The 18,188-nt window shown below is 33.4% G+C and overlaps 1 protein-coding gene across 1 annotated transcript in view; it reads right to left on the reverse strand.

The window, feature by feature from the left end:
• Window positions 1-18,188, reverse strand: part of GCC2 (GRIP and coiled-coil domain containing 2) — a 43,094-nt gene that overhangs the window by 15,099 nt on the left and 9,807 nt on the right. The window contains exons 5-17 of the mRNA XM_069494521.1: window positions 17,567-17,671; window positions 14,517-16,994; window positions 13,707-13,776; window positions 11,169-11,269; window positions 10,967-11,065; window positions 6,531-6,650; window positions 5,922-6,086; window positions 5,513-5,617; window positions 4,737-4,899; window positions 4,170-4,270; window positions 3,997-4,074; window positions 3,235-3,372; window positions 2,059-2,180 (exon numbers count right to left, since the gene is read on the reverse strand). Of these exons, the coding sequence (XP_069350622.1) occupies window positions 2,059-2,180; window positions 3,235-3,372; window positions 3,997-4,074; window positions 4,170-4,270; window positions 4,737-4,899; window positions 5,513-5,617; window positions 5,922-6,086; window positions 6,531-6,650; window positions 10,967-11,065; window positions 11,169-11,269; window positions 13,707-13,776; window positions 14,517-16,994; window positions 17,567-17,671 (3,845 nt within the window). The remainder of the gene's footprint in view (window positions 1-2,058; window positions 2,181-3,234; window positions 3,373-3,996; window positions 4,075-4,169; window positions 4,271-4,736; window positions 4,900-5,512; window positions 5,618-5,921; window positions 6,087-6,530; window positions 6,651-10,966; window positions 11,066-11,168; window positions 11,270-13,706; window positions 13,777-14,516; window positions 16,995-17,566; window positions 17,672-18,188) is intronic.

Consider the following 18,188-nt stretch of genomic DNA (forward strand, 5'->3'; position numbering starts at 1 on the left):
AGGCGGGTGGATCGCTCAAGGTCAGGAGTTCGAGACCAGCCTGAGCAAGAGCGAGACCCCCGTCTCTACTAAAAATAGAAAGAAATTATCTGGCCAACTAAAATATATATAGAAAAAATTAGCCGGGCATGGTGGCACATGCCTGTAGTCCCAGCTACTCGGGAGGCTGAGGCAGTAGGATTGCTTAAGCCCAGGAGTCTGAGGTTGCTGTGAGCTAGGCTGACGCCAAGGCACTCACTCTAGCCCGGGCAACAAAGTGACACTCTGTCTCTCAAAAAAAAAAAAAAAAAAGAAAGTGGTGAACCTGATTTTGTGGTTTCAAATATATTTTAATCATTTTAATATTTAAATGTCATATTGTTACTATTATTATGGATAATTTTAAAGGAAATATAATAATCAGAGGAATTCAGAGACTAAGATTAAATATAATACAAAAGATGTTACAGCCAGATTTTAAATATCTGGCACCACAAATCTGCAAAAAATTTTAAAATTTCATATTCAAATGTAGTAGACCATTAAGTGGCATTGAAATGGCCCATTTTATGTTATAGGACTATATCATTACTTAAAAAAGAATCACACAGTTCTAAGTTAATTGTTAGGAGAATGATATATTAGACCAAGTTACAGTGAAAGATAATCCCTGAACAAAAGCAGGAGTCTTTTTGCACTTAGAATAAAAAACTAAGTGGAAACAGTTAAAATCCATAATTAGTACATGATTAGCCTATTTTTTAAAAAAAGTGTATTAAATTTATAAGAAACTAGAAGGAACATAAGCCATTTACATTCAAATAATTTGAACCCAAATTTGGGGCATGATCAAAAATGGCCCTTGCAAATGGTGACATTTTTATATTTATTCAACTTTAACTTTATAATGAGCTATTGGAGACAAAATAATCTGTGACAGTTTCAGTCTATAGTACTCATATTTAAAAGATTCCTAAACGAAAAGTATCAGAAACAAACATACAAACACTACAGAATAAATGAATCTTATTTAGAACAGTAGGAGCCAGGTGTAAAACTTCTTTGAATACTGAACCTCTAACTCATAAAAACACCACAAATACCATGGAATGTTCTATCTTTTGTTACAGTATGTTTTTTATTAATTTACAAAGGGGATCTTGTATGCCAGTTTTAAAGTAGCAAAAACAATATATACTATTCAAATAGAATTGAGATGGTCATAAATTTAAGAAAAGTTTAATTATAGACCAAGATTTAGTACTTAATTTAAAACTTTTTGAAATCTAAGTAAAATATTTTTTTTTTTTTTTTTTTTTTTTTGAGACAGAGTCTCGCTTTGTGGCCCAGGCTAGAGTGAGTGCCTTGGCGTCAGCCTAGCTCACAGCAACCTCAAACTCCTGGGCTCAAGCGATCCTACTGCCTCAGCCTCCCAAGTAGCTGGGACTACAGGCACGTGCCACCATGCCCGGCTAATTTTTTCTATATATATTTTAGTTGGCCAGATAATTTCTTTCTATTTTTAGTAGAGACGGGGTCTCGCTCTTGCTCAGGCTGGTCTCGAACTCCTGACCTTGAGCGATCCACCCGCCTCGGCCTCCCAGAGTGCTAAGATTACAGGCGTGAGCCACCGCACCCGGCCTTAAGTAAAATATTTTTAAGCATCTTCTGTATAATCTAATTAATGGTGAATAAATATATTAAGAAAGTATTTTTCTTTTACTTCTAAATTTACAAAATTGTTAAAACTAGTCATAATACAAATTTAATGCCTGTATTTCTACTATGACCAGATCTTACTAAGACAAGATTGAGCTTTTAGCCTGTATGTCGGAGACCACCAGATCCTGGCTTATGGTTCACTTTAACACCTTCCAGAGTTTGCAGCAGTGCCCTTCGTAGTGACGTTCCCTGTGACTAACTGGAGACGCAGTGAAAATAAGAAAGTCTGTTCTCGTTGGTAATTATATGTAAAATTCCACAGTTAAAAAAAATCAAAGTAGGATTTTCAATCTACTTGGTGAAGAACCTGCACTGCAGGGAGAAAACCCTGCATGTTTCTTTTAATTTAGACTTTACCTTTCTTGTTTAGCTCCTTCAGTTTCAGCCTGAGACACAGATTTATTTTTCTGTTGTTTTAAAACATTATGAACTCGGACTTTGTAGCTCTCAAATTCAGAGGTTATTGTAGCTTGTTCTGCCTATAACATTTAAAAAAGAGAGAAAAAATTTTCTATTAACACAATCCTCCTATTTTCTCTCAGAGATTAACAGATTGAGATGAAAACCTGTTTTTGAAAATGAGGAAAATGGTTGACATTCTTTTTAACCCCCTGATTAACTTTGCTGAAAAGTACACTTCTGTTGGCCTTGCACTTAAAAAGTTTTGTTTTCATTGATACATAACTGTACATATTTACGGGGTACATGTGATATTCTGATACATGCATACAATGTGAATGAACAAATCAGGGTAATCAGAATATCCATTACCCTGAACATTTATCATTTATGTTGGGAGGTCTTACACTTTTTAAAAGCCTTTGAATGATATAATTTTTTTCTGACAACTGACATATTTCTGCCATGTTGTCTACCCTGTAGATTAATTTACTACCCATAAATTTTATAATGGCACTATGTGCTTTTGGAACTTTATAAAGATTTTTAACTTATGATTATCTCCCCTCTTTTTATAAAGATGAGAAAAATTAATTCAAAGAAATTACCCTCCGTTACTTGAACTTCAGTTTTCAAAATAGGGTGGTAAAAGTTAAGTTCCAGGTCTTCCACTTTCCTGAAATGATCTGTAGACTCCCATGACACTTTTGCCAAGATTGCTAAGAGCTGCACCCCTAACTACTGTTTTGTATATTGAAGACTAAAAGGCAGGACCCCACAGTCATTCTATTAATATTAGAATGTTACTTTATAATCATTCAGCACTCAGAACTATAACACTTTTCTAATAAAAAAAAAGTTTTACAAACGAGTGACTTTCTCACACACATAAACTGCAAAACAAGGTTGAAACGGAAATGTGCTCATTTTTCCTTTTAGCAAAAAAAGTGATCCAAGGGATGGGTAGGGTTGGCATGGGACTGGGGTTAGAATCAGGTGAGCTGAACGAGGCCTTCATTTAGTAAGTGCTCTTAACAGCAAAACACCAAAAGGGGAGAGCCCAGCCCTGGAGTAAAGGGCTCACGGCCAGTAATAGAACACCCGAGGCGGCCGCTGCTGCCCTGAAGAACGCACCTTGGCAGCCCGGCTCTCTTCCTGCAGCGCGGTCACTCTCTGCTGGTACGCGCTCACCGTGCGCTGATGCTGCTCCACAGAGGTCTTCAGGTGCTCGTGGATTTTGTGTTTCTCAGATGTTAATTCAGCCAGCTGAATCTGGGGGCAAAATCTTTAAATTTAGCTCTAGCAAATCAGATCTTCACTGGTTAAAGAGATTTTCCTTAAAACTCAAACTTGAGGTTTGAGACACAAGTGTATGTAAGGGACATAATTAAATAGCAGAATATTTTTATGTATTATTATTATTATTATTATTAAAAGAGTACAGATAATATGAGTAGAACATTTTCTCACTAAAATGTTTCTTAAACCAACGTTAATCAAAAAAACAATCATGAAGACTATTCTAGATTACATATTTAACATTTATTGAAATACCTAAAGATATTATATATAAAATATATAAATACAAATTTATAAAGCTATTTTATAAACTTATGACTGTAATAATCATTAAGTTCAGATACATATTTATTTTATTTAGCCCTATAGTATGGTGTATTACAAATTTTCAAATACATGAAAATAATATAGCTTGAGCTAAACAGTATACTCCAGTTATATGCCACACTTGATTTATTGCTTCTACTTCCTCAAAATGTTGAGGAATCTTTCTAAATGTCCTTATAGGATAAATCTTCATAGGGTAGTTAGAAAAATACCTAAGTGGTACCTTAATTCTACATGAAAAATTTTTTTAAATCTTAAAAAGAAACTTACTTTATAGAGTTCTACTTGCTGCTGGCTTGCCTCCAGCTCACCCTTTAAAGATGCTTGAAGTATCAAGTGATCAGTTTCCTACAAAATGAGAATCTTGGTTAAGTTAAAAAAAAGTTATTCATAAATAAACTATGAAATAAGTACTAAAATACGAAACTGAGAAATTAACATACTGCTTGTTTTGAATCTGCCAGTTCTTTTTTGGTTTTCACAAGCAACTGCTTGATTTTGGTGTTTTTTTCTTCATATTGTTGCACTGAAGACTGTAGTGAAGCTAGCATAAGAAATAATTTCACAAGAGATGAAAATTTATATGAGTGAATTTAAATATATGAATGATGAGTCTTTTCTTTATATTAATTTACCTTTATAAGAAGCCTGTTTTAGCTTTTTATTATCAACTATTTCAAACATATATGACAATAGTGGTAATAGTACAATAGTACAGTAATACTCTACTATACCCATCACCTAGCTTTAACAATTACCAACACAAAGCCAATCTCATTTCACCTGGACCAGAAATCAGCAAAGTATTTAAGAAATGTTTAAGGGAGTGAATGTGGGCTATAAACATCTTAATGGCAAATGGTTTAACACCCCTTCTGGTCCTTAACAGTTAGCACTATGTTAAATACCTGATTAGCAAAGACTGGTGAAATAAATTACTAATGCCCTCCCCGCTAAAATTCTGTTATGATGAAATAAATATAAGATAAAGAGAATTTTGTTTAACTCACTTATTTCTTCTTGTAGGGTTTCTTGTTTCTGTTTTTGAATTTTTATTTCTTGCTCCAAATCTTCTATCTTGCTATTTTTACTAGTTAACTTTTGATTTAGTTCTTTCACCAAACGTTCATAATCAGCTATTTCCATATTCATCAATGTGGTTTGTTGGGCATCCTGCACATTTTATAAATAAAAGATTTACATAATACCAGATCATTTAATTTCATTGTGAAATTGCTAAAATGATGCCACAGGAATAAACAGGTTCTATTATATTTCTCTGTAACATAAAAATAGTTTACACAGTAATAAAGAAACGAGAAGTTGGATACTTCCTAGTTTTTAATTTTGTAAAATAAAGTATTTTCTAATCATTTAACTCAACTTTCTTAATTTTGTTATATTTCATTATAACTTTCATTAACTATAGTATTTATAAAATATTATTTTAAGTGGCACTTATAGTACCTTTCTTTTTAGCCTAATCTTTGAAAAAGCAGAGAAAAGTTAGCCGAAGTTCTAAGTATAACACAAATTTCAACTTTGACAACCACATACAGAAAACAAAATACCAAATCAAAATCTTGGAATGTGTGAACCTTGATTCTTCTGAAAAGACAAGTACTTAGATAAAGAAGTTAAATTTTCAATTTTTTGAGGTTAAAAATTTATAAAGGATTATTTTAATACCACAAATAACATTTTTGAATGTTTCTTTTCAATGTGTACAGAATAGTTTAACAATGTGAATACTGATACCAGTTTTGATTCTGGGGTTTTATTTTACCTTTTTAACCAGCTCTAATTCTTGCATGGTTTTCTGAAGCTGTTTCTTTTCTTTTTGAAGCTGTACCTGAAGTTCTTCAAGTTCATTTACAGTACCGGCATGTTCCTAAAATTAAAAATAAAAACAACTTCCACAACCCAATAGACATTAAAAAAGGTATTTGTAAGGGGCTATAAATAAATCAGACACTCTAAAATACAAGAAGTTTGGTAATATTTCAATATTTAAAATATGTACACACCAAAATCACAGCTTGGATTCTCAAATTTGTAGGTGGTATACATAAAGAAGTAATGAACTCTCCTGTATTCACAAATGTTATTTTTTAGTGTTTCCTTCATTTAAATAATATTTTGATAAACACATCACTATATATATGTGAATCAATCACACACAGGATTGTTTTTACCTTTATCTTCTGCTCTTTCTGAAGTTTCTCAGCTTCCAATTCTTTGTCTACCACTGCTTTGGCTTTCTGGATGTCTAAAATCTGTACTTCTAATAACTTGGCATTAGACTGTAATGTCTCAATACGAGCCAGGAGATCTTCATTATCAGAATTTAATTTTTCACACTAGAATGACAAATCATTCATTACCATAAACATGCAAAAATATATACAGGAGAGGAAGACTAAAAAGGTACATAATAAGAATATTGGCATAGTGTGAAAAATGAAGATTTCAAAATCAATTCCACAGAATGTTAAATTAAAAATGAGTTTAAAAAACTATCATCCTAATACTGACATGGGAGACCTTATAAGAGACCAGATGCACCAGCAGAGCAAAGAGCACAAGTGAAAACAACAAACAAAAAACCCAGGGGAAGTGAGATTAGAGTAATAAGTAAGACAGCATAGTTGCTAGTTGTTTTGTTATATCCTTTTCTCAACAGAGGTTGAGGCGGGAAAGAAATTCTGTTTCTGGCTATTTATTAATTTTTTATGCAAAAAGTACTGACATTAAAATATATTTATTATCATTTTCATTTCTGAACTTACTCAATTTTAAATTACCTGAAAAGTCGAATTTCTTAATTGTCTTGTAAGGTCTTCAATATGATGCTCAAAACTATTAGCACGTTCTTTTTCCACATCCAACTGCTCTGACTGCTTATCATATTCTAATAAAAGATTCTTTAATAAAAGACAAAAGGATTTAACTTTGGGATATTATTATGCATTCAACAGGTCAGACTGTATTATCAAGCCACTTTGAGATAAGGTTTATGAGTCCATACTAGATGCTTAAAATATTTACCCAAGTTCAACATTTGATAGAATACCTAACTGACATTAGATAATAAAATTAGCGCAATTCAGATGACTGTTGGTATTGGGGATGGGAGGAATATGTTAAAGGGGAAAAAATTTAAACATACACAATATAATAGCTCCAAGGTTAAATATTCTACTTATCAACAAAAATGAACTTCTGAAATGCAAACAAAATTTAAGGGGGGAGGATAAAAAGTTTAATCTGGACATTTATTAATTCCACCTGAAGAACTCTGATGAGGCAACTATTCCAGGCCCGGTCTAATATAAGGTGGAGGTGCTAATGGACGCACACCAGGATTTATTACATAAATTTAGTCTCTCACACTTTGCAGCAAAACTTTTAATATTATCTGAAGAATCCAAAACCACCTGAATTTTTCTCTTTGACATTCCTCATTGGCCTACTCAAAGACAGAACACCCAGAATTTTGCTACACATTAGCTGATTAGGTTTACCCCCCCAAATATGTAAAAGAGATTCACTGTTTCCGGACTGCCTACAGTTTTTTTTTTTTCCTCCCTTCTCCCTTATAAATCCTGTTTTTGCCTTTGTTCCTGGACAACTTCTGACTGTTCTTCTCATAAATGAACGTGCATGCAAAATAACTAGCAAAATGTTTGTGTTTTCTTGGAAAGTTTACTTATTTCTTTTTAGAGATGGGAGTCCCACTGAGATGCTACATGTAAACACAAGAAACTGCATGAACCAAGGATTGTGAAGCCTGGAAGTAGACTTTATCTGGACCTGGACCCATACAGTCTTTGGCTTATCTTCCCAGGCTTCTCCGGTGGTCTAGTGTGGCATTTACATTCTTTCTGGATCTTGCTTGCCAAATCTGATTCTTGGCCAATGTAATTTTGTTTTTTTCTTTTCTTTTTGTTAAGAGACAGGGTCTCCTGTCACCCAGGCTGGAGTACAGTGGCATGATCATAGCTCACTGTAACCTCAAACTCCTGGGCTCAAGTGATCCTCCTGACTCAGCCTTCTGAGTAGCTGGGACTACAGTCATGCGACACCATGCACAGATAATTTTTAAATTTTTTTGTGAGAGATGGGGGTCTTGCTATGTTGTCCAGGCTGTTTTGAACTCCTGGCCTCAAAACATCCTGCCCTGGCCTCCCAAAGTGCTGGGATTATAGACATGAGCCACCGTGCCCAGCCTGTTTCTAATTCTGATTTATACACAATTAATTGACTCAGCTGGGGGCTGAGTGTTAGAATCTGAATTTTGATTTTATGGTTTGCCCATTTAGTGACTTGAGTGGCAGAACACAGGAACTGGCAATCTAGAATCTTGCTTATATTTTCATTTGTCCATGTTTATTTGTCTGAGGATTCTGTTACTTTCTGGTACATGTGAATACAGGGCTGAGAAATCATTAGTATCTTTCCTTTTCCGTAGAGAGAAGATTTTGTGCTTGTTTTGTATTTGTGTAGTGGACTCTTCTAAAGATCAGAGATCTTTATTATCTTACACTCTATCTAGCCTTCTTCATTTTTCCTTATTATGGTTCTAATAGTTGTCAATAGCTGTAAAATTGAATTGCTATGCCAAGGCTAATTCTAGTAAATAATGGCTCCCTACAGGAAATTCTGACTTTAATCATGTATTATTTCTAAGGAGAGTCTTGGAACAAAAAATGAATATTATACATGGAATGGTCTACTTTCCTTGATGCTTTGTAGGGTAGATGCTTCTAAACATCTGAATAATTACACATTATTGTCTCTCAAGACTCTTGTGTGTTCAGATCTTTTAATAAACTGATAAAAATTATTATAAGTGATATGAACAATGAAAAAAGAAACAATTTAACAAAATAAGTAAATTACAAAATTACTCAGTATCTTTATAAAGCAGATCCGTGAGGAACCTAATAGAGCTTAGTTATATATATTTTTTAAAAAGTGATCAACATTCTTAAACCTCTGACTCTACCCTAAATCCTTTGTCATATTTCATTTGTAAATTTCATATGAAAATAGGAAAATGTAAATTTACATGAAAATATGATAAAGCATTAGTATGCTGAATATATAGAGAAATCTTATAAATTCATTTTTAAAAAACACTTCTTTAAAAATTATACATAGTGGCTGGGTGCAGTGGCTCACACCTGTAATCCTAGCACTCTGGGAGGCTAAGGTGGGAGGATCACTTGAGGTCGGGAGTTCGAGACCAGCCTTAGCAAGAGTGAGACCCCGTCTCTACTAAAAATAGAAAAAAAAAAAAATCAGCCAGTCAACTAAAAATAGAAACAAAAAATTAGCTGGGCATGATGGCTTGTGCCTGTAGTCCTTGCTATTTGGGAAGCTGAGGCAGGAGGATCACTTGAGCCCAGGAGTTTGAGGTTGCTGTAAGCTAGCCTGATGTGACAGCACTCACTCTAGCCCAGGCAACACAGCAAGACTCTGTCTCAAAAAAAAAAAAAAAAAAAAAAATTACACGTGGGTTTCTTTTGTCTTTTAGAGCCAGTTACATTAGGAGCTTGCTTCTTTACATTTTAGGAGATCCTATAATCTGATTTATTAATTTCTGTTAGAGGTAGATCAAGTATGCCAATTTCATAAAGTTCAATTCATTATATAAATATTTTCCTTTGTAATTACTTAAACTGCTTTTAAGTCTGGAAAAGTCTTTTGTATCCAGAAGTCAGTTAAAGCATCAAGTATTTTATTCTAGGTTTTAAACATTCTTTACAAAATTTTTTAATCCATGCAGAATTTACTTTGGTGTGTGGAGTAAAATAAAAACCTGACTAATTCCCGAGAAGGAATTTCTAATTCTTTCTTCACTGGTTTCCCTTTCCAAATTTTACTGACATAGTATTATTATAGTTGATGAAAAAACAGATCTGGAACCCGGGACAGACTGAATTCAAATCTGCTCTGCTGTTCCTTGTTCTGTGATCCTGAAGTCTCTTAAGAACTTTGAGTCTGTGACGTTAATCCTTAAGCTCTTTGTGCCTCCGATTCCTCAACTGTGAAGTTGTGATGCTAACATACATCCTGAGATTGTTTTGAGAATTAAGCATATTAAGATATAAAGTGCTCAGAAGAGAGCCTGGCATATAAGTGTCTGTTGTTGTTATGTAGAAGTATCTACCTCTTCTGCTACATTAATCTGTCTGATTCTTGCATCAGAATTCTACTATGTTACTGTAGCTCTGTAATAAATTTTAGTGTCTAGTGAGCAACATAATACTTTTTTCTTTTCATTTTCAAAATCTTAGCTGTTTTCTTGCTAGTTTATTTTCCATTTAAAACTTAGAATAATTGTCAAGATCCTACCAAAAAAAAAAAAAACCCTAGAATTTTAAATGAAATTGTTTTAGAATTTAAAACCAATCTGCGATCTAATACTTCAACTAATATTCTGTCATCCTATATAAATTTCATAATTTTCTTCATTAAGTGCCAAAACTTCTCATTAAAGGTCTCCCTAAAATTTTATTTTTTGGCTACTGTGGGATTTTCTTCTTTCCATTAAGTTCCACTTGATTACTGCTCACTCTCTTCTCCCTACATACCATACTTTTCTACAAGTGTGCATCTTGTACTTTTGTCTGTTTTCCTGTTATTGCTGCTGGAATTTAAGTCATAAAGGGACAAGAATTTAGTCTGTTTGGTGGACCACCATCTACCCCAGGACTTAGAACTTAGTTCACCATATAAATATCCAGCGAATGAATAAATACATGAAGAAATGTAATGATATTTATCTTACATTTAGTGGTTTTGTTGTACTTTTAATTCTTATATTTTTAATAATAGATCCTTACGTTATTAAGGTAGACAAACATATTGCCTCCAAATAACAATGGTTTCACCTTCCTGTGAGACCGCTTGTTTAGGTTTCACGTTTATTTACTTGGCCAGAATGATATTAAATAATTACGGTAAAAATAGCCATCTTTTTGTTAGTGATTTTATTAGGAAATCCCAAAATAGAATTTTACTTAAAAAGTCAAATGGCACTATTTAAAGCTTAACTACTTTAAAATGTTGATATTAAGACTCTACTACATTGCACAAAACATAGAAAAAAAATAAAGATTTACTAAAAAAACAAACAAACAAGTTATTTTATGGATAAGAGTTTTACATTTCTAGTACATTCCTTGATTTAAAAGTTGTGAACATAACTTGTTATTAGTATGACTATTTTTACCTTATAGCTTTCTGCTCCTTGAATGAGCTCTCTCATAGAAGCAGACAACTGGTCCTTTTCTGACCGAACAGATTCAAGTTCTTCCCTTACAGTCTGGACCTATTTCAAATACACAGTAAAGTTAAGAGTTTTTCGGGGACAGAAAACTCTTAGTTTCCTAAAATATGAGATTCCTGAATCTTGCATTTTTAAGTCAGCTTACCTCCTTTCTGCTGGAATCTAGTTCTTTCTTTGCCTTCACGGCAACTAATTTTATCTTATTTATTTTCTCCTCCTTCTCTTTGCATTCTTTTTCCAGATTTCCTAAAAATAGAAAATGAAAGGATTATATATAAACACAAAAGAAAAAAAGGAAAATATTCAAATTCCTTGCTTATTTAAGCCCTAGAAATTGATTTTTATTCTGGAATACAAAATTGGCAACTTGAAATTAAAATAAGCAACAAAAATATTACCTTTTTAAAAAGTGAAACGTAATTATTCATTATGTGAGGAAATAATGTAAAAATTTTCCATTTTCTTTTTTTTTTAGAGACAGGGTTTCGCTGTTGCCTAGGCTGGTGTACAATGACACAATCATAGCTCATCATAGCCTTGAACTCCTAGGCTCAAGTGATTCTCCTGCCTCTTTCCATTTTATTTAATCCTCCAAAATAGTCTACCATTTTTAGCCATTTCATAAATTTCTAGGAATTGAGGAGGCTTTTAGGACATCTTTAACATTAAATTTCTTGGAAATGCAGGTATGCTAGGACTTTAGGTGACAGTTTGCAAATTAGATCAAGTAGAGGAGATCAGATGCAGATGAACATTTATGCTCCACAGGCACAATCCTTCTCTTGGTTGGCAGGTCTGATTTTTATGATTAAATCTGTAATATGTTTTACCTATCCAATCTTGATCTCTCCCTTAACCTCTTCAGCTACCTCCCCTATTTCAACTCCAGTGTTCAGGACTTTACTTCTTGGTATCTTTGCTTAACTTCAGTTATGATCTTAATTTCTGTACCTGCCTATTAATTTACTCACACCTGTACCTTCCCTGTGGCTGCCACGGTGTCTGTGTGAGTAGCAAAGGCCAACTGTTCCACTTCTGCATTTCATCCCACACCTCCTCACCTACTCAGGTATCAGAGCAGCAATTCCCCCCTCTCTAGTGGATTTTTCCCAACAGTTTCTAAACATGCAACAAGAAAAATATCATCAAGAAATTAAGGTCAGTAACAAATAGTGAAAGCAGTGAAAAAGGTTAGGGCAGAGATCATGATCAGACAGATTAAGTAATTCAAACATGCTGTTATTCTCTCTCTAAAAAAAATAAACGAACCATATTGCCCTCTAGATATTGTCCCATCTCTTTTTTTTTTTTTTATAGCAAAACCCCTTGAAACAGTTGTCTGTATATGCTCTCAAATTTTGTTTCCCTCATTTTTTTTCTAGAACCCTCTGCAATCAAGCTCTGGCTCCAGCACATCACGGTAACTGACCTCTGTGTTGCTACACTAATGGTTAGTTCTCAGTATTCACCTTACTTGACACATCAGCAACTTCAGCCTTGGTTAAATGTTTCTTCCTTCTTTAATTTGCATTTCACTTGACTTACCTTTCAAGACATTTTACGCTCTAGGTTTTCCTCCCTCACTGGCTGCTCTTTCTCAATCTCCTCTGCTGTTTCTATTTTCTCCATCTTTAAACGATGGAGAAGTGTTTCTGGTCCTCATCTTTTTTCTATACTCCCTTGATGATTTCAGTCTCCTGGCTTTTAATGCTACCTACTTAACTACAAATTTTTACCTTTAGCCCAGCTATTTCTTCTTAACTCCAGATTTGCACAGACTTCTATACAACATCTCCACTTGGATTGGTATTTAAACTTAATTTGTCTAAAACTGAGCATCCCAATCTTCCCCAATCACCCATTATGTTAATAGAACACTGGCCCATTCTAAACTCTTCAACTCTCCCACTATTCCAAAATAATTGAGCATCAAATTGAGTAATCACCAGCACATTACCTAACACTTGTAAGTCCTCATTCATTTCCTCATTTATAAATGTGAATAAAAGAGCTACCCAATAATATTACTATGAGGAACAAATGGATAAGATAAATTCCCAACTCCTCTGCGTATTGATCACATTTGTGCATTTATGATCATGCTTCTACCTCTCTGCACTTCTCTGGTATGCTCCTTGATGTTATACTTGTCAACATATAAGCACCCACTGTTCCTTCTTGCTAGAATACCTTTCTTCTTGTGTCAAATTTATCATTCTTCAAGATCCAACTGAAAACGCTATTCTGTGATGTTTTCCCTAACTCAAAACAGGCAACTTCCTGTGCTGTCAGCACTCCAACACCTCAAACTACTGTAATTACAGCCCCTTCTGGCAGTGAGCACTTTGAGCACATGGTCTGTACCTTAATCAGTGTCTAAGATAGTTGGGTATTCAAATAAAGTTTGCTAAATGAATGAAAAGTCCAAACACAATCAGGGAGCCATTTATAAATGGAAACACTCTAGTCTTTTGTTTAGATCAAACAATAGAAAGTGAAGCTTTTGAAAGGGAAGGTAAACAGATGGCAGAGGGGCAAGAATGGAGAACCAGGAAAACATAGCTACTTATTGCGTTTTTTTTAACAACTCATCAATTGGCTATTATAGTTCTCAATCTACTCTAACACAAATAAGACTTTCTCTAATTAATTGTGACAACATTAATTGTAAAACCATAGTTACCTATTTTTTCTTCCAGCTCTTTTACTGAAGAGAGTTGATCACTTTTTACAGGTGATTTCCCTATGGAATCCTAAATTTTATAGGGGAAAAAAACAAAACAAAAACCAAAACCAGAATTCATTTCCCATGATGAACTAGCCATCATGTTAAGCATGAGAAAATCATTATCAAAAAGAATTTCTACAAAAAGTAATTTGGACAACAGTTTTTTTTCTTCCCTTGATAGACCAGGTAATACTGACCTTACCAGGCATGTGGCATTTACTGTAAAAAATAGTACCCAAGGCCAAGATGAAAAACCTGACACACATCAAATACATATGTTTATCATAGTTTCAAAACATGACTTTTTGAGAAAAATCCTAAAATTTTAATTGAAGAAAATACCACTATAGCCCACCTTTTTGCTTAACTGTGCTCTTTAAGAAAGATATTAATACTATGTATATCACACAAGAATTGAAACTCAAGTTTTTTCATGTTTAGTTATAGTTTTGCTAGTGACTAATATACTTCTGACCAAGACATTTAAACTCAAAATGAATCATTTAATCTTATGTAAGTTCAAGATTTTAAAGTGACTGAAAACCAAAAAATGATCAATGTAATAAGCAGGATATAGAACATGAAAATGTTTAATACACTTTCAGAAATTTATCATTCGAGCTTAAATGCTAAAAATTTACTTCTGACACTGAAGTGTAAAAATAGAAACAATAGGCTATATTCTAGTCTATGACTGGAACTAAGAATTTATTTGAAACAAAAAATTTCAATTTTTTCAAACAAAAAAATTCAAATTAGTAGTACCTTTAAAGATCTCAACTCTGCTCTCAAATCTTGCAACTCAGATTCTTTTTGTTCTAGTAATGGCTTTAGGTTTTCATCTTCCTTTTTAAAACATTTTTCTTTTTCATTACGGATTTCATTTTTGCTATATAATGTTTGAGATACTTCTTCAACTTGAATTAAAAGATTCTGATTTTCAAGCCTTGTTTTTTCATTAGCATTCTTCATTTCTAGAAGGTCAAATTGTAGGGCCTCTTTTTCTGACTGGATTTCTTCTAACTCTTTTCTTAAGAGAACTTTTTCTTGCTCATGGTCTCTTAGTAAAGACTTAAGTTCTTCAGAATGAACTACACTCTCTTCTTGAAGGCACTTAATCTCTTTTTCTAACTCAAATACTCTTTTGTCATATTGAGAAACTAAATTGTGTTTTTCCTCATTTATTTTTGCTAAAGATTCACCCACAGCATGTAGGACATTTACAACATCTTGTTCTTCAGTTTCTTCTGAAACTTCTGACCTCATTTGCTTAAGAAAACCATACAACTGAGTTTTCACAAATAACTTCTGAACTTGCTCATTTTCAAACAGTTTATTTAAATTATCTTGCTTTTCAACAGCTAGCTGAAGTTTCTTTTCTAATTCAGTTATATGTTCTTTAAGGATAACATCTCCTTCTTTTTGAGACAGAAAAACTTCCAAATCCTTGCTCAACTGGTTCTTCTCTGAACTTAGTCTATTATTTTCCTCATAAAGAGATTTCACTTCAGATGACAATGCTTCTTTGTCTTCAGAGAGAGTTTTCATTTGAACCGTAAGTTTTTCTAGTTTTTGGTCACTTTGATCCTTTTCTTTTAAAGTCTCTTCTAGTCCTTCTGTTAATTCATTTACCTTTTGTTCTAGTTCACTGTTGTACTGAGCAGTTTGCTCCACTTTCTCCTTAAGTTCTATAATCAACCTTTCTTCCCCTTCAGATTTTTTATGGAGATTATCCATTTCTTCATGAGAATTTTTTAGTTTATTTATGAAATCATTTTTTTCCTCAGTAAGAGAACTAATCTTTGTTTCTAATTCTTGTAACATCATGTCTCTTTGACTGAGACTAAGTAAGTGCACTTCATTCTTTTCTTGAAGGTTCTTTATAGTATTTTCAAATTCTGGTACTAATTCTTGTTGAGATAATAACTTTTCATTTTCTCTCTGGAGATGATTCACAGTTTCAAGAAGAGCATCTTTTTCAGTAAAAGCAGTTCTAAGTTTCTGCTGGAGCTCATGAACATCAGAGGCTTGCTGTTGCTTCATTGATTCAAACTCTTGACTTATTTTTCCAGCAGATTCCCCTAGTTCTGTCTGTAAAATTTCCATAATCTCTCGCAAACTCTCATAATTTAAGATTGCTTCTTGCTTTTCTTGTTGTAGGTTTTCACATTGTTCCTTAAGACCCTGTATTTCAAACATTAACGTTAATTTTTCTTTTTCTGAACCTGACAAAAATGTCTCATTTAGTTCTGATATTTCTTTTTGATGTTGTTCCTTAAGGCTCTGCACTTCTTTGTTATGTTGTTCTACAGTACAGCAAAATTGTTTATTTAAATCTTCTAACTCAGATTTTAATTTTTCAATTATACAGCTCTGTTCTTCTTTACCTAGTAATAGTTCATTAATTTTAAACTCTAGGTCTTCCCGTTCATGAAAAAACTCATCCTTTATATGTTGAGCATCCATTTCAAGTTTTAATTTAAGATTATTCATATAAGTTACCTCATCTTTTAAGATACTATGTTGCGATTCCAGTTCTTTTAAGGCATCTTCTAGGTGTTTGACTTTTTCACTTACTACTTGTTCTAAAGAAGTATTTTCTTGTAAGAGCACAGAACACATCTGACTGTCTTGGTTTGCATTTGAGGTGGCTTTCCTTAAGTTTTCTAATTCACGTTCATATTTCTCCTGAATGTTCTTCTCACTTGCCTCACATTGTTTTACTAAATTCTCTTTTATCTGGTTTAATTTATTTATTTCTGCTTCATGTTCTTTAGCTGATGCTTCAATTTGGCACATCAATTCTTTCACCTCTTCTTGGTGCGTAGCTTTCAACTGTGAAAGCTCTTCTTGTAAACTATTAATATCTTTCTGATAATGCTGAGAGTTAGCCTCAATGACTTTTTGGAGATGAGAAATTGTTTGCTCCTTTTCATCAGTGGTAGCTTCTAATTGTTTTTGCAGATATAAAATTTCCTCTTCAAAGGCTGGCCTAATTTTCTGAATCTCTTCTTGTAGTCTTTTAAGATCACCTTCAGAGCCACTCTGAAATTTAAGTTGTTCTGAAAGCTCAAATTGTTTATTCATTGCTTCTTCCAGTTCCTTTTGTAAGCTAGCTTTATCTTCACTGTGTTTGGAATGTACTGACATCAATTCATTTTTCAAATTTTCAATTTCTTTCACATAGTTTCTATGAGATTGTTCAAACTCCTTTTGCATATCTTCCATCTTAGTTACAGAATCCTATTACAAAAATAAGCACAAAGAAATTCTTTCAGTAAGACAAAAGAAACCCCTGCCCTCAGGAAAAATAATTAGCCACAGGCTAACTACAGAGCAAAGTAAATGAACAGTAATGTACTTAGAGAAATACGATACTCAGATTCCCAAAATTCTGCTTTGGCTCTGTCTACCTTAAGTACGACTATATATCAGCAATACTAAATCTATTACTCAAATTAGGTCAGACCTAATAGGCAAGAAAATAGAAACATGCTTCTGAATATCCTAGAACTAAAATATATAATGGTATTTGGAGTCATATGTGAAAATCAACTTACTTTTTTTCATTTTTATTAAAGAATGACATTACAACTATAGGAAGATTAACAATGCAACAAGTAAATGTTCCCTCTATCTCTGCACAGTTGGGTGATTTCAGTTATTTTTCTTTTAAATTCTTAATCTCTGTTTCTTTGTCCATAAAAAGTTAAAATCTGATTAGATGCTTTTTTAAGTTCTTTCTTAGCTCTAAAATTCATGACTACACTATATAAGTTAGTAAAAAAGGAAAAAACATTAAAATGTTACCTCACCTCAACTTCTTGCTTCACTTTAATATTTTCCTTCTTCAGAGAAAGACACTGCTGTTCAGTCTCTGCTTTTTCCAGAAGAATAGCATCTAGACGTTCAGTCAATGCCTGTTTTGGAATAGGATGATTTGTTTGCCTGAGGTCAAAAATAATGGATTGACCGTAAGCATAATTATCTCCTGACCTTTTCTAAACCATGCTAAAGGGAGAATAAAAGATTTAAAAAGGAATAAACATAAGAACAAATAGAAAAGAAAAAGGCACGAGAATAGGAGAAATTTCAACACATTTTTAGAAAACTAAAAGTGAAGGAGGAGAAGTAACTGAATCAGAAAGAGGAAAAAAGCTATAACCTCAGGGCCTACACAAGGAAAACACATGAGGAGCTGGAAAATACTCTTCAGAAAGGAAATGCTCAGGAATTAGAGGTACCAGATATTGTCAAGGGAGGTGTAACGTGGTGTAAGCGTGGGGCTCAAAAACTGGAGATTGGTCAACAATTTGAATAGGAAGTAGTCAGAAGAATGGGCAGGAAATAACCTATGTCTGTCCTCCCTCAGTGACAGGTTTATTCTCTGTGGAAATTAAACAGAAGAGGAAGTTAATGAGACGGAAAAGAGATTAA

The sequence above is a fragment of the Eulemur rufifrons genome, chromosome 19, assembly GCF_041146395.1.
Source record: "Eulemur rufifrons isolate Redbay chromosome 19, OSU_ERuf_1, whole genome shotgun sequence".
In the NCBI taxonomy this organism is placed as follows: Eukaryota; Metazoa; Chordata; class Mammalia; order Primates; family Lemuridae; genus Eulemur; species Eulemur rufifrons.